Source organism: Salmo salar, chromosome ssa02 (genome assembly GCF_905237065.1).
Source record: "Salmo salar chromosome ssa02, Ssal_v3.1, whole genome shotgun sequence".
In the NCBI taxonomy this organism is placed as follows: Eukaryota; Metazoa; Chordata; class Actinopteri; order Salmoniformes; family Salmonidae; genus Salmo; species Salmo salar.
The window spans coordinates 68,558,702-68,574,620 of record NC_059443.1 but is presented as its reverse complement, the minus strand read 5'-3'; the positions used below and the strand labels follow the sequence as shown (position 1 = coordinate 68,574,620).

Below are 15,919 nucleotides of genomic sequence, written 5' to 3'. Positions count from 1 at the left end.
TGTCACCAGGTGTGGTGGTGTAACCAGGGTGTAGTGATGTAGTAAATTAATGTCACCAGGTGTGGTGGTGTAACCAGGGTGTAGTGATGTAGTAAATGAATGTCACCAGGTGTGGTGGTGTAACCAGGGTGTACTGATGTAGTAAATTAATGTCACCAGGTGTGGTGGTGTAACCAGGGTGTAGTGATGTAGTAAATTAATGTCACCAGGTGTGGTGGTGTAACCAGGGTGTAGTGATGTAGTAAATTAATGTCACCAGGTGTGGAGGTGTAACCAGGGTGTACTGATGTAGTAAATTAATGTCACCAGGTGGGGAGGTGTAACCAGGGTGAAGTGATGTAGTAAATTAATGTCACCAGGTGTGGAGGTGTAACCAGGGTGTAGTGCTGCTGGAGCTTTAATTAATAAAATACTATGTGATCTTAACTCACCTGTCCATCGTCTGCTGTGTCCCTTGTGACATAGGTGGATGTGGAGGCCTTCTTTCTGTTTTAAATAATGAAATGATTGAACAAATCAATCAATAAATCATTGAATAGCAATCAAGTTAATATCAAATGAAAATAATAAAGTGGAAGATAAGTCTTAGAAAGATGCTCACCTGAACCACATGAAGCCAGAGAGACAGAGGATGAGAACCAGAAGCACCACTATGATTCCTACAGATGCATTCTAACAGAAGCTTGTTCCCCTAAAGTATAAAGAATGATTTGAATGTTATCATATAGATTTAAATAAAAAATAATCTTACCGGCTACAATGATCAATTGAGGTCTAGATTTCTGGGTTCCAATTGTATTCTCAGCCTCACAGTAGTATTCTCCACTGTCCTCAGAGCTGATGTTAGTGATGCTGTAACTCTATCCTGATGCTTTTGGTGAGGTTATGTTCCTCTTCGACCAGGTGTATTTGTCTACAGGTGGCTTGGCATCACTGCTGCAGGTCAGAGACACTGAACTGCCCTCCACTATTTTACCAGAAGGACTGACTGATACTGACACTCTCTTTGAGCCATCTAGTGTTGGGAATGACATACAAATAAACACACAGTGTAACCAAAGTATAATACTAGAATTAAATTACAGTGAGATTATATATATGTATTGTACTTACATCTGACAGTGAGAGTCTCTTTAGGAGAGTGGTGTCGTTTCTGGACTATCATTAAATGTGAAGACTGTTATTTTATCAAATCAATTCTCTATGTGTAATTATTATTACATGATTAAACTAATCATGTACATTTTAATTAACTAGGAAGTCGGAGCACCATGGAAAATTTTTGTTTATGGAGTGTCAATTTCCCGAATATAACTCTTTAGATATTTTCATGTCTTATCGATTAGTCATTCTCATGAATGTATTATTATTACCTCATCAGTTCTCATTACTGAACGTCGCAAACACTTGAATATCTGCACAAACCCTAGCCTATATCATGAATCAGCGATATACAAATTGGCTTAATTATTTATTTACTAACTAACTAAATAATGACACAGAATTACATAACACACAAACAGTAGGTATTTTGGTTACTACGTGATACAAAGAAAAAGTCCTTAGCAGACGAAGCCGCTACGATGGCTTGGTAACAAAGGAAAGGGGTGGGGACTGAGAAAGAGCGGGAAAGACAAAATGGATTACACACACAGTTAGTTGATAATTGTGCTTATGGACATGCTAATACTTTGCACATGAATGTCACGTCATTCTGAAAGAAATTTCAATGTACATATTTACGCTGTTGTTGTTGTCTCTCCGTTCAAAACACTAGATCGTCCTGAAGAGTTCATCAGAGTCTCTGGTTAACCTCTATGGGCGTCCCACCTACTCAACAGCCAGTGTAATCCCGTGGCGCGATATTCAAATACCTTAGAAATGCTATTACTTCAATTTCTCAAACATATGACTATTTTACACCATTTTAAAGACAAGACTCTCGTTAATCTAACCACACTGTCCGATTTCAAAAAGGCTTTACAACGAAAGCAAAACATTAGATTATGTCAGCAGAGTACCCAGCCAGAAATAATCAGACATCCATTTTTCAAGCTAGCATATAATGTCACATAAACCCAAACCACAGCTAAATGCAGCACTAACCTTTGATGATCTTCATCAGATGACAATCCTAGGACATTATGTTATACAATACATGCATGTTTAGTTAAATCAAGTTCATATTTATATAAAAAAACAGCTTTTTACATTAGCATATGACTAGCATGTGACTAGCATTCCCACCGAACACTTCCGGTGAATTTACTAAATTACTCACGATAAACGTTCACAAAAAACATAACAATTATTTTAAGATTTATAGATACAGAACTCCTTTATGCACTCGCTATGTCCGATTTTAAAATAGCTTTTCGGTGAAAGCACATTTTGCAATATTCTGAGTACATAGCCCGGCCATCACAGGCTAGCTATTTTGACACCCACCAAGTGTGGTACTCACCAAACTCCGATTTACTATTAGAAAAGTTTGATTACCTTTGCTGTTCTTCGTCAGAATGCACTCCCAGGACTTCTACTTTAATAACAAATGTTGGTTTGGTTCCAAATAATCCATAGTTATATCCAAATAGCGGCGTTTTGTTCGTGCGTTCAAGACACTATCCGAAGGGTAAAGAAGGGTGACGCGCCCGACGCGTTTCGTGACAAAAAATTTCAAAATATTCCATTACCGTACTTCGAAGCATGTCAAACGCTGTTTAAAATCAATTTTTATGCGATTTTTCTCGTAAAAAAGCGATAATATTCCGACCGGGAGTCGTTGTTTTCGTTCAAAGAGAGAGAAAGTAAACATGGTGTCGGCTCATGCACGCGCCTCTAGTCTCATTGTCCTCAGATCGACCACTATCCAAATGCGCTACTGTTTTTCAGCCATGGCCTGCAAAGTCACCATTCATCGTTCTGGCGCCTTCTGAGAGCCTATTGGAGCGTTAGAAAATGTCACGTTATGCCAGAGATCCCCTGTTTTGGTTAGAGATGATCAAGAAGGCCAAGAAATAGTCAGAGAGAGCGCTTACTGTTTGGAATCTTCTCAGGTTTTGGCCTGCCAAATGAGTTCTGTTATACTCACAGACACCATTCAAACAGATTTAGAAACGTTAGCGTGTTTTCTATCCAAATCAAACAATTATATGCATATTCTAGTTACTGGGCAGGAGTAGTAACCAGATTAAATTGGGTACGTTTTTTATCCGGCCGTGCAAATACTGCCCCCTATCCCCAACAGGTTAACTTACCCAGAAGTCACGATGTCTTTCTTGGTTGTTGGTGGTTACAATGGATACTTCATAGTACCATTCGGAAATGTTCTCATAGATAGATGCTTTGGCGGTTGTCGGTATTCTTCGTTCTAGGTTTATGTAATTACTAGCTGCAGACTAGTAATTCGTGTCATCTAGAAATTGCTCCTTCTGTAGTGAATCGATAGTCTCAGAGTTTAACAATTTCTAGCAATGTAGCCACCGTTCCATGCTTTTCTGGTTACCTTGGCCTATAGAGTCGTAGCCATTTCAACGTGTGGACGACGTCCTGGCGTTCTCTGACTTAATGTATATTTTGTAGGAAGTGGGTTTTATAGTCTGTGGAAGAAGGGGCGGTTTTATGACGCCTAATGTGATGTCTAGGCTCACGGGGGTGTGGCCACTGACTAGTTACAGTTTAAGTTGGAAGTTTACATACACTTAGGTTGGAGTCATTAAAACTCGTTTTTAACCACTCCACAAATTTCATGTTAACAAACTATAGTTTTGCAAGTGGGTTAGGACATCTACTTTGTGCATGACACAAGTAATTTTTCCAAAAATTGTTTCACTTTATTATTTCACTTATACTTCACTGTATTACAATTCCAGTGGGTCAGAAGTTTAGATACACTAAGACAACTGTGCCTTTAACAGCTTGGAAAATTCCAGAAAATGAGGTCATGGCTTTAGAAGCTTCTGATAGGCTAACTGACATAATTTGAGTCAATTGGAGGTGTACCTGTGGATGTATTTCAAGGCCTACCTTCAAACTCAGTGCCTCTTTGCTTAACATCATGGGAAAATCAGATGAAATCAGCCAAGACCTCAGAAAAACAATTGTAGACCTCCACAAGTCTGGTTCATCCTTGGGAGCAATTTCCAAACGCCTGAAGGTACCACGTTCATTTGTACAAACAATAGTACACAAGTATAAACACCATGGGACCACGCAGCCATCATACCGCTCAGGAAGGAGACGCGTTCTGTCTCCTAGAGATGAACGTACTTTGGTGCGAAAAGTGCAAATCAATCCCAGAACAACAGCAAAGGACCTTGTGAAGATGCTGGAGGAAACAGGTACAAATGTATCTATATCCACAGTAAAACGTGTCCTATATCGACATAACCTGAAAGGCTGCTCAGCAAGGAAGAAGCCACTGCTCCAAAACTGGCATAAAAAAGCCAGACTACGGTTTGCAACTGCACATGGGGACAAAGATCGTACTTTTTGGAGAAATGTCCTCTGGTCTGATGAAACAAAAATAGAACTGTTTGCCCATAATGACCATCGTTATGTTTGGAGGAAAAAGGGGGAGGCTTGCAAGCCGAAGAACACCATCCCAACCGTGAAGCACGGGGGTGGCAGCATCATTTGGTGGGGGTGCTTTGCTGCAGGAGGGACTGGTGCACTTCACAAAATGGATGGCATCATGAGGAAAGAAAATTATGTGGATATATTGAAGCAACATCTCAAGACATCAGTCAGGAAGTTAAAGCTTGGTCGCAAATGGGTCTTCTAAAATGACAATGACACCAAGCATACTTCCAAAGTTGTGGCAAAATGGCTTACCTTCTCTAGGGCCGGCGGGACGAAATCGTCCCACCTACGTAACAGCCAGTGGAATCCTGTGGCGCGTTATTCAAATACCTTAGAAATGCTATTACTTCAATTTCTCAAACATATGACTATTTTACACCATTTTAAAGACAAGACTCTCGTTAATCTAACCACAATGTCCCATTTCAAAAAGGCTTTACAACGAAAGCAAAACATTAGATTATGTCAGCAGAGTACCCAGCCAGAAATAATCAGACACCCATTTTTCAAGCTAGCATATAATGTCACATAAACCCAGAAGACAGCTAAATGCAGCACTAACCTTTGATGATCTTCATCAGATGACAGACCTAGGACATTATGTTATACAATACATGCATGTTTTGTTCAATCAAGTTCATATTTATATCAAAAAACAGCTTTTTACATTAGCATGTGACGGTCAGAACTAGCATACCCCCCGCAAAATTCCGGTGAATTTACTAAATTACTCACGATAAACGTTCACAAAAAGCATAACAATTATTTTAAGAATTATAGATACAGAACTCCTCTATGCACTCGATATGTCCGATTTTAAAATAGCTTTTCGGTGAAAGCACATTTTGTAATATTCTAAGTAGATAGCCCGGCATCACAGGGCTAGCTATTTAGACACCCAGCAAGTTTAGCACTCACCAAAGTCAGATTTACTATAAGAAAAATGTTATTACCTTTGGTGTTCTTAATGCACTCCCAGGACTTCTACTTCAATAACAAATGTTGGTTTGGTCCCAAATAATCCATTGTTATATCCAAATAGCGGCGTTTTGTTTGTGCGTTCAAGACACTATCCGAAAGGGTAAAGAAGGGTGACGAGCATGGCGCATTTCGTGACAAAAAAATTCTAAATATTCCATTACCGTACCTCGAAGCATGTCAACCGCTGTTTAAAATCCATTTTTATGCCATTTTTCTCGTAAAAAAGCTATAATATTCCGACCGGGAATCTGCATTTAGGTAAACAGACGAAAGAAAATAAAGCATGGGGTCGACTCGGGCACGCGCCTAAGCCCATTGTCCTCTGATCGGCCACTTGCCAAAAGCGTAAATGTGTTTCAGCCTGGGGCTGCCTCGATATCATTCAGCTTTTTCCCGGGCTCTGAGAGCCTATGGGAGCCGTAGGAAGTGTCACGTTACAGCAAAGATCCTCAGTCTTCAATAAAAAGAGCCAAGATGAACAACAACTTGTCAGACAGGCCACTTCCTGTAAGGAATCTTCTCAGGTTTTTGCCTGCCATATAAGTTCTGTTATACTCACAGACACCATTCAAACAGTTTTAGAAACTTTAGGGTGTTTTCTATCCAAAGCCAATAATTATATGCATATTCTAGTTACTGGGCAGGAGTAGTAACCAGATTAAATCGGTACGTTTTTTATCTGGCCGTGTCAATACTGCCCCCTACCCCCAACAGGTTAAGGACAACAAAAAGTACGATCTTTGTCCCCATGTGCAGTTGCAAACCGTAGTGTGGCTTTTTTATGCCAGTTTTGGAGTGGCCATCAGAAAGCCCTGACCTCAATCAGATAGAAAATTTGTAGGCAGAAAAGAAAAAGCGTGTGCGAGCAAGGAGGCCTACAAACCTGACTCAGTTACACCAGCTCTGTCAGCAGGAATGGGCCAAAATTCACCCAACTTATTGTGGGAAGCTAGTGGAAGGCTACCCAATGAGTTTGACCCAAGTTAAACAATTTAAAGGCAATGCTACCAAATACTAATTGAGTGTATGTAAACTTCTGTCCCACTGGGAATGTGATGAAATAAATAAAAGCTGAAATAAATCATTCTCTCTACTATTATTCTGACATTTCACATTCTTAAAAGAAACGTGGTGATCCTAACTGACCTAAGACAGGGAATTCTTACTAAGATTAAATGTCATGAATTGTGAAAAACTGAGTTTAAATGTATTTGGCTAAGGTGTATGTAAACTTCCGACTTCAACTGTAATCTTTATATGAAAACCACTCTCATTTAGAAGGTTAACATCACATTACATCTTTTCACAAATAGTTTCATGTTTAATCACATACGTTTCACAATATTTATATGTAAGCCTGACAGCTGGGAAATGTACACATTAAGAGATATAGTTGTGTGTCAAACAACTTTGACAGGATTGTTCTTTAAATGTCCACGGACCATTCCCACATTCTCAAAAATAGAAATTGTTTAGTTCTCCCATTTTGGGGATTAGGAGTTTTGAACAAAGAGAAGCTCTTTGCTCTGGTAGACTCTCTCCCTCAATACTGCATGGCAGTTTCTCCCAGGTATTTATGACAGTTGTAAAACCTGACGTGGGAGAGAGAGAGAGAGAGAGAGAGAAGGGGGAGCCACAATATACACCCAAAAGGCCACATAGTGAGAGTCTCTACAGGAGAGAGGAGATCCTCATGGCCGTTTACAGCACAGGAGTATCTGTCTGTATCCTCACTGCTGACGGGGTCTAGGTACAGGTAGTTATTTTGGTATTTGGGTTGGTGAGACATTGTCCGTTCTTGTACCAGATGTAGGTGGGGTTGGGGTTGTCAGTCAGAGTACTGGTGGTGCTTCAGGTCAATGCCATTCTCTGTCCCTCTGTCACTGTTGTTGGAACATTTGCCTTCGGGCCTGTGATTAAAAACAAACAACAAACGACAACAATTGTAATGAAATGACACAAGACATTCATATTACATACATACTGTCATTCCTAATGTACTGTATAATGTCAAATTAAAACAGATTTCCAAAGGCTTTAATGTAACTGATGAAGCATTACAAAATAGTGTACCTGTGACAGACAGCCTGACTCCAGGACTTCCAGAATATCTCTCACTTGTCACACTTTGAAAGACATGACCTTGTATGATCTGAGTCTTGAATGTGAACCAGTGCTCAGCTGAGTCTCTCTTTCTCAGGTCTGTGATTCTCAGGGTGCAGTTATTCACTCTGTCCCCATAGTACTCCACACGATCATCATTCTGAGGTTTCACACCATACCATCTATAGAATCATGATGTCTCTGTGACTGTATGACCTCTGGGATATGTGTAAGAGCAGGACATATCCACTGTTGACCCCTTCACGGTACAGATACTCTGAGGGGTGTAAGTCACACTCCAGCCATCCTGCCCCAGTATCACTGCAACACAATCACACATCAAAAGAATATTATTAAATTAGGCACAAACCTATTAGCTCACACAGACAGTTTGTCAACACTTTGTTGTCGTAGTTTCTGAGTTCAGTGTGAATAACAACCATGGAGAAGCATCACGAGGTGTATTGTTGTCTCTACTTTCTTGCCCTTTGTGCTTTTGTCTGTGCCCAATAATGTTTGTACCGTCTTTTGTGCTGCTACCATGTTGTGTTGCTACCATGTTGTTGTCATGTTGTGTTGCTACCATGCTGTGTTGTCGTGTGTTGCTGCCTTGCTATGTTGTTGTCTTAGGTCTCTCTTGTCGTGAAGTGTGCTTTGTTGTATATTTATTTATATATATATATATATATATATAAAAATCCCAGCCCCCGTCCCCGCAGGAGGCCTTTTGGTAGGCCGTTATTGACTTGCCTAGTTAAATAAAGGTTACATTTTTTTTTTTAAATCCCTCTGTTTTATTCTCATGACTATAACACTGATGGTACTTCACATGACCTGCATACTCTGTGTCCTGGCTTAGATCTGTAGTAACTCCAGACTCCCATTTGTTGAACCAGGATACTTCTGTGACGTTATTCCAGCTGGGATGTCTATACGTGCAGGTAATGTCCACTGTTGACCCCTTCAAGGCACATATACTCCTCTTGGTGTAAGTCACATTCAAACAGCTCTGACCATAAACACCTGAAACAAAATGTATCTGAATGTATTCCTCAGACGATAATGAGATGATTTTCAAGTGTTTTAGATGTATTGAACTGGTTCATTTAAAATGAATAAAAAATATAGACACATACAGTGCATTTGGAAAGTATTCAGACCCCTTGACCTTTTCCACATTTTGTTACGTTACAGCCCTATTCTAAAATGGATTAAAAAAAATAATAATTCTAAAACAGTATAACAAGTTAACGTACCATCAGCCATTTTCTACCTTGTATATTATACCATATACTTTTTACTAGTGTTATTATCCACATGTTCTACTATTGGTCCACAGCTCTTAATGATTGATACTTAAGATGATTATTATAGGTGAGTCCAGACTCACACAATGTAGGAGTGAGAAAATCCTCATGGTCTTTTACAGCACAGGAGTAACTGTCTGCAGAGTAACGCCAGACCACTAGAGTATTACAAGAGTATTGTTGGGAAGTAGGGTCATGGAGATGTTGTCTGTTCTTGTACCAGATGTAGGTGGGGTTGGGGTTGTCAGTCAGAAGACAGGTGGTGCTACAGGTCAGTGTTCTCTTCTTTTCCTCTGTGGAGGAAGACACATTCACCTGCAGCTCTGAATGATTCCAGTGAATTATTATAATTTGATATATATTCCCTGTAGATATTATATATTACCTGTAGATATTATATAACCTGTATATATTATATATTCCCTGTAGATATGATATATTACCTGTAGATATTATATATTACCTGTATATATTATATATTCCCTGTAGATATTGTATATTACCTGTATATATTACCAGTAGATATTGTATATTACCTGTATATATTACCAGTAGATATTAGATATTACCTGTGACAGTCAGAGTTGTTCCGGGGCACAGATACTCTGATGGGTGTAAGTCATGTTGAAACAGTTCTGACCCAGAACACCTAAAACAGTAGTAGCCCCATTCATTTATTCAATTAGTTTCTTCTATTATTACTACACTGAACAACAATAGAAACACAACATGCAACAATTTATATGATTTTACTGAGTTACAGTTCATATAAACAAATCAGTAAACTGTTCAAATGAATTAGGCCATAATCTATGGATTTCACATGACTGGGAATACAGATATGCATCTGTTGGTCACTGATACCTTTAAAAAAGGTAGTCAGTATCTGGTGTGACCACCATTTGCCTCATGCAGTGCGACACATCTCCTTCACATAATTAGTTTTTGTATTGAATACGTGTCATGGAAATTCCCACCACCAAAGTCAAACTTAAATGAATCATTATTTATTATCAGGTAGCTGGAGAGGTTGCAACAAACTTAATGCACCATAGTACACTTCGGTCGGGAGCTCTTTCGGGGAAGTCCCGTTAGTTCTCTTATATACTGCTTACACAGACAAGTTATACTTGCATGATATACATTTTTAATCATTAATGTTTGGTTCCTGCATGTAACTTATAGAACATATTCTGGACGTTCTGTCAAAATGTCTGAGGGGGTCATGACCGTCTCCCCCTCACATCTCTACCCAGCACCTACAGGAACCAATGACTGTATGAAGGAAGATGTACAATTCTAGGCTCCCTCTTCAGACAACATTTCCCTCACACATGAATATACACCTACTACTGGAGAAACATGATTCAACATTATTTAATGGATAATAGGAGTTAATGAAATAAGATACAGCTCTGAACACCCCCACCACACACACAGCACTCCTACTCCAAGATGCTTGATACATATGGATCCAGAGCTGCATATTATCCTACACGGGTTACCATGGTAATCAGACTTAGTAAACTGTTACAGAATGGGAGATGGATGACTCTTTACAATATGTTTTATATTGAAACTTTATTTAGGGATCTGGAACCGGTGCAGGAGAGGGAGATACAAAACAACACATTTGTGCTTCCTGGTGTTTTATCAGTGACCCTGAATGAGCAAAGCACTTTCCACATAGACGGGGGTAAGATTTCTCTCCAGTATGTATTCGCTGGTGTCTAGTATGCTCTACTGATTGAATGAAGCTCTTCCCACACTGATCACAGCTATAAGGCTTCTCTCCTGTGTGTATGCATTGGTGTGCAGTCAGTTGTCCTGAATTATTGAAGCTCTTCCCACACTGATCACAGCGATAAATAAGGCTTCTCTCCTGTGTGTATGCATTGGTGTGCAGTCAGTTGTCCTGAATTATTGAAGCTCTTCCCACACTGATCACAGCGATAAATAAGGCTTCTCTCCTGTGTGTATGCGTTCGTGTGTAGTCAGATGTCCTGATTTATTAAAGCTCTTCCCACACTGATCACAGGTATAAGGCTTCTCTCCTGTGTGTATGGGTTGGTGTCTAGTCATGTCTCCTGATCGACTGAAGCCCTTCCCACACTGATCACAGCTATAAGGCTTCTCTCCTGTGTGTATGCGTTGGTGTCTAGTCATGTCTCCTGATCGACTGAAGCCCTTCCCACACTGATCACAGCTATAAGGTTTCTCTCCTGATTGATTGAGGTATTTCCCACAATCAAAGCAGGGGTAAGGTATCTCCCCTGTATGAATTTTCTGATGAGAATTTAAGGTTTTAGATGCAGCTAAATTCTTCCCACACTGAGAGCAGTGGTACAGTTTCTCACCGGTGTGAATCCGCTCATGAATGATCAATTCCTTCTGTTTAGCGAAACTCTTCCCACAGTCAAAGCAGCAGTGGTGAGATGTCTTCCCTATACGTCTCTGCTGGTGTTTCTTGAGGTGTTCTGATATGGAGAGACTCTGTTCTTTCTTGATAGCATCATGATTTTGTTGAGGCTCCACAGATGATAAGCCCCTCCCACTGAGAGAGCAACGATTAGGGCTGTCCCCTGTGAAACAAAGACATTTAATCATTAAGTTTTGCAAATCTGGGTACATAAACAGATCAGTATTTCCATTAAATGAATGCCTTTTGCGTCCTTTTGATATTTTTCCGGTAATAATTGTGCACCAATATTCCATTTTAAATCTCTGTTATATTAAATAAAGTATCATTTAATACAGAACACATGGAGTATTTGATTAATTCGATTTTTTAGATGAATAAAGACTTGCTAAAGTGACACAATTCATCATTTTGACAGCATACTGCCATAATCAGTTTAATAGGAAATGATTTGCGTGCATGTAAAGCCCTAGATATTTGGTTACATTGACAGTTATTTCTGAACATGATTTATTTCATGTGATTAGCGATTCATTTAAATTTGTCCCTCAATTTAAGGTCAACCCTGTTACATGAACTGAAATCTTGTTTTAATATGGTGAAACTATTCTTTAAAAAAAAAAATTGAAAACATTTTTTTTGCATAAGAAACATTGAACGTCTAATAGTCAAATCAGAGTAAAATCAGGTGAGCTGGTTCTACTCTTTTTATCAATTTACTTATGGTGCAAAACTGAGCAAGTCAACCCTTTTACCCAGACATAGACATGCTAGAAATGTTTTAACAATAACTTTATTTCTAAAGATTGCATTCAATTGCTACTCCCTGTTGCACTATACTAGGTCCATTCCTCATGTCACAAGCAGATTCATGGCCGATTTAAAGGACTATTTTACCCATGTTATATAATGTTTACTTACCCTACATTACTCATCTCATATGTATATACTGTACGCTATACCATCTACTGCATCTTGCCATCTTGATGCAATTAAATGTATCACTAGCCACTTTAAACAATGCTGCTTTATTTTCATACCCTACATTACTCATCTCATATGTATATACTGTACTCTATACCATCTACGGCATCTTGCCTATGCCGTTCGGCCATCACTCATTTATATATTTGTATGTACATATTCGTATTCATTCCTTTACACTTGTGTGTATAAGGTAGTTGTTGTGATATTGTTAGGTTAAATTACTTGTTAGATATTACTGCATGGTCGGAACTAGAAGCAGAAGCATTTCGCTATACTTGCATTAACACCTGCTAACCATGTGTATGTGACAAATACATTTGATTTGATGTAATCCAGCGGTTTTGTTGTTTTCAGTAGTCCCCTGTTAGGTCAACCCTGTTACTTTATTTGGCACATTGGTACTTACTATAGTATTTATTTCCATGTAACCTCTTGAGATGGGAAACTTGTTTTTTATTTAGTTGAGCACTTGCTCTTTATGACAGAATGTTAAAATTGTGAAATCAAACGTTTTTTTAAACCAAGTTACACTTCTTAAAATCGACCAGATATTTTAATCAATATATACTTAAATCAATTAATTGTTACAGAAGCAGACTGTAATCTAATCCACATGGATCTTACTTAATGAAATCATATCTCCATGTTCCTCTTCTCCTTCTCGTCTCTCAGTTCCACTCTGCCCCGGTGTTTTCGTGCAGTCGACCAGAACCAGCAGTAAACTACAGGGAGGCGATTGACCTGGGGAATCCAGGAGGGTGGAGGGACGTGCTAGATTTGTCCTGTTGGCCGCAAGAAGTATTCTACATTGATTAACATTAAACCAAATATTTTATTAATTTAGTCTAAACCTCTGATTTTGGGTGCATCCCTAGGATATCTCATTTTCCCTCAAATGTTGAATCGTTCATTACTTCCCACAAATCTAAGAGCATTGGCTGGTGGAGGCATGAGCTAGCTTCCACCATATTTCTTATACCAGTCATTTCCTTTCAAACAGCGAGGAAGAGGCGAAGCGAGAGGGATAACTGGGCCCAAGATTCTTCTGTTTTATTTGATCGAATATAACATTCGTAACGATTAGGTTGTTAGGAGTGTATTGGTAAAAGTAGGACACTTTCTATGGGAGTAGTGCCTGGTCGTCACTAGTTACCGCAAACAAAGCCATAAACCACGCCCATTTCTACAATTGTTATTAACATGTGATTTTAACCTTAACAACACATCTAACGTCATGCCTAATCCTAAATAAATTCAAATGCTAAATAGAAGTTTGACTCTGTGGAAAAACGCATATCTGCCCTCTCGTTAGCTATAATGGCCCCACCTGACCTTGCCTTTTCCGATTGCCTTCCATTTTTGAAGACATTTCTTTTCTTTCTTTGAGCGGCCACTTGAGTATCTGGTCAAATAATGGATAATGTGTTCGAAATCAGTGAAGTTATGTGAACACTTTGTGAGGAAGGAGAGATAATTAGGTCTTAGAGTCCTAAACATGATAGGGTACTTTGTTGAAGAAGAAAAAAAATCCCAACAAGTTTTTCCATCATGTTTTTTTTGTCCAGCGTGTATAAACTAAACACAGGCCTATACTGTTAAGGCCAGACTTACCCGATCCATTGTGGAAGCTGTTGTTTCTTTGTATGGAATGAAATGTTGTAGGTTACAGTACAGTCAGACTACTTTGTTGTAGTGTAGAGATAATGACTAGGGAGATGCGGAGAGAAAATTCGATTCTCAAGGCTGCAAATGATGCGCCCCTAGACCAGAGAAATCAAACATCTACTTAAATATCCAAATGTAAATAAGTTAGAACAAATAAACGTCTCATGTAGCCTAATATTACTTCAGAAAGTTCCTGGATAACATTTTACGTGATCTATAAAAGTCAAGAAAACGTTCAACAACACCCCCTTTCACTAAGAATCCTGTTGTCTGCTATCGTCTACTTTTACCTGGCAGCCACTTGGAACACATGCGCAAAGAGGGAGTATCTCAACAGGCCGATCTCTATTGAGGGAGTGTCTGGGAATTAAATGTTCCGGTCTTTCGCTGCTGATATAATGGCAGCTGCTGTTCACTACCAGCACAGATTGGACAAAGAGCTGTTTATGCAAGTCTTTGCAATGGGTGCATCAAACCTAATTCACAAGTAATTCTCTAGTAAAAAATAGACAAAAATCCAGTGGTGGAAAAAGTACTCAATTTGTCATACTTGAGTTAAAGTAAAGATACCATAATAGAAAATTACTCAGGTAAAAGTCACCCAGCACAATTCTACTAGAGTAAAAGTCTTAAAAGTATTTGGTTTTAAAACCTCTTGCATCAATATCCAATGGAAGAACGTGGCGCGAAATACAAAATCCTAAAAAATGCAATAATTTCAATTTTTTAAACATATGACTGTTTTACACCATTTTAAAGACAAGACTCTCATTAATCTAACCACAATGTCTGAGTTTAAAAAGGCTTTACAGCGAAAGCAAAACATTAGATTATGTTAGGAGAGTACAGAGCCAAAAACAATCACACAGCCATTTTCCAAGCAAGCATATGTCACATAAACCCAAAACACAGCTAAATGAAGCACTAACCTTTGATGATCTTCATCAGATGACACTCCTAGGACATTATGTTATACAATACATGCATGTTTTGTTCAATCAAGTTCATATTTATATCCAAAAACAGCTTTTTACATTGGCATGTGATGTTCAGAACATGCATTCCCACCCAAAACTTCCAGTGAATTTACTAAATTACTCATCATAAATGTTGACAAAATACATAACAATTATTTTAAGAATTATAGATACAGAACTCCTTTATGCAATCGCTATGTCAGATTTTGAAATAGCTTTTCGGCCAATGCACATTTTGCAATATTCTGAGTACATAGCTTAGCCATCACGGCTAGCTATTTGACACCCGCCAACTTCGGGGCACACTAAACTCAGAATTACTATTAGAAAAATGGTATTACCTTTGCTGATCTTCATCAGAATGCACTCCCAGGACTGCTACTTCCACAAGAAATGTTGTTTTTGTTCCAAATAATCCATATTTATGTCCAAATACCTCCGTTTTGTTTGTGCGTTCAGGTCACTATCCAAAGGGTAACGCGCGAGTGCATATCGAGACAAAAAAATTCAAAATGTTCCTTTACCGTACTTAGAAGCATGTCAAACGCTGTTTAAAATAAATTTTTATGGTATTTTTTCTCGTAAAATAGCGATAATATTCCAACCGGACAATAGTGTATTCATTCAAAGACGAAAGAAAAAACAGCATGGTCTCGTGAACGCGCATCTCCAATCTCTTAGTCACCAGGCAGACCACTGACAAACTGAGCTACCATACTCTGCCCAGAGACAGGAGACGCCTCAATCCGCATTCTGAAGGCTTTAGATAGCCAATGGAAGCCTTAGAAAGTGCTACGTAACAGCTCAGATACTGTAGTTTCGATAGAGAAGCAAAAGAAGGACTACAAATTCGCAGACAGGCCACTTCGTGCTTGGAATCTTCTCAGGTTTTTGCCTGC

At 38.9% G+C, this 15,919-nt stretch overlaps 1 protein-coding gene and 1 long non-coding RNA gene across 2 annotated transcripts in view; both read right to left on the bottom strand.

Annotated features, from left to right (window-relative positions):
* The window catches only part of LOC106591322 (zinc finger protein 271), a 518,091-nt gene extending 503,518 nt beyond the window's left edge, over positions 1–14,573 (bottom strand). The window contains exons 1-2 of the mRNA XM_045708627.1: positions 13,990–14,573; positions 13,003–13,160 (exon numbers count right to left, since the gene is read on the bottom strand). Coding sequence (XP_045564583.1) covers positions 13,003–13,015 — 13 coding nt within the window. The 5' untranslated portion in view covers positions 13,016–13,160; positions 13,990–14,573. The remainder of the gene's footprint in view (positions 1–13,002; positions 13,161–13,989) is intronic.
* Positions 6,863–7,754, bottom strand: LOC123730808 (uncharacterized). The gene is made up of 2 exons (XR_006762243.1): positions 7,636–7,754; positions 6,863–7,472 (listed from the first exon to the last, which is right to left on the bottom strand). It is a non-coding gene; the product is annotated as an uncharacterized lncRNA (long non-coding RNA).
* Positions 14,574–15,919: the final 1,346 nt, after the last annotated feature.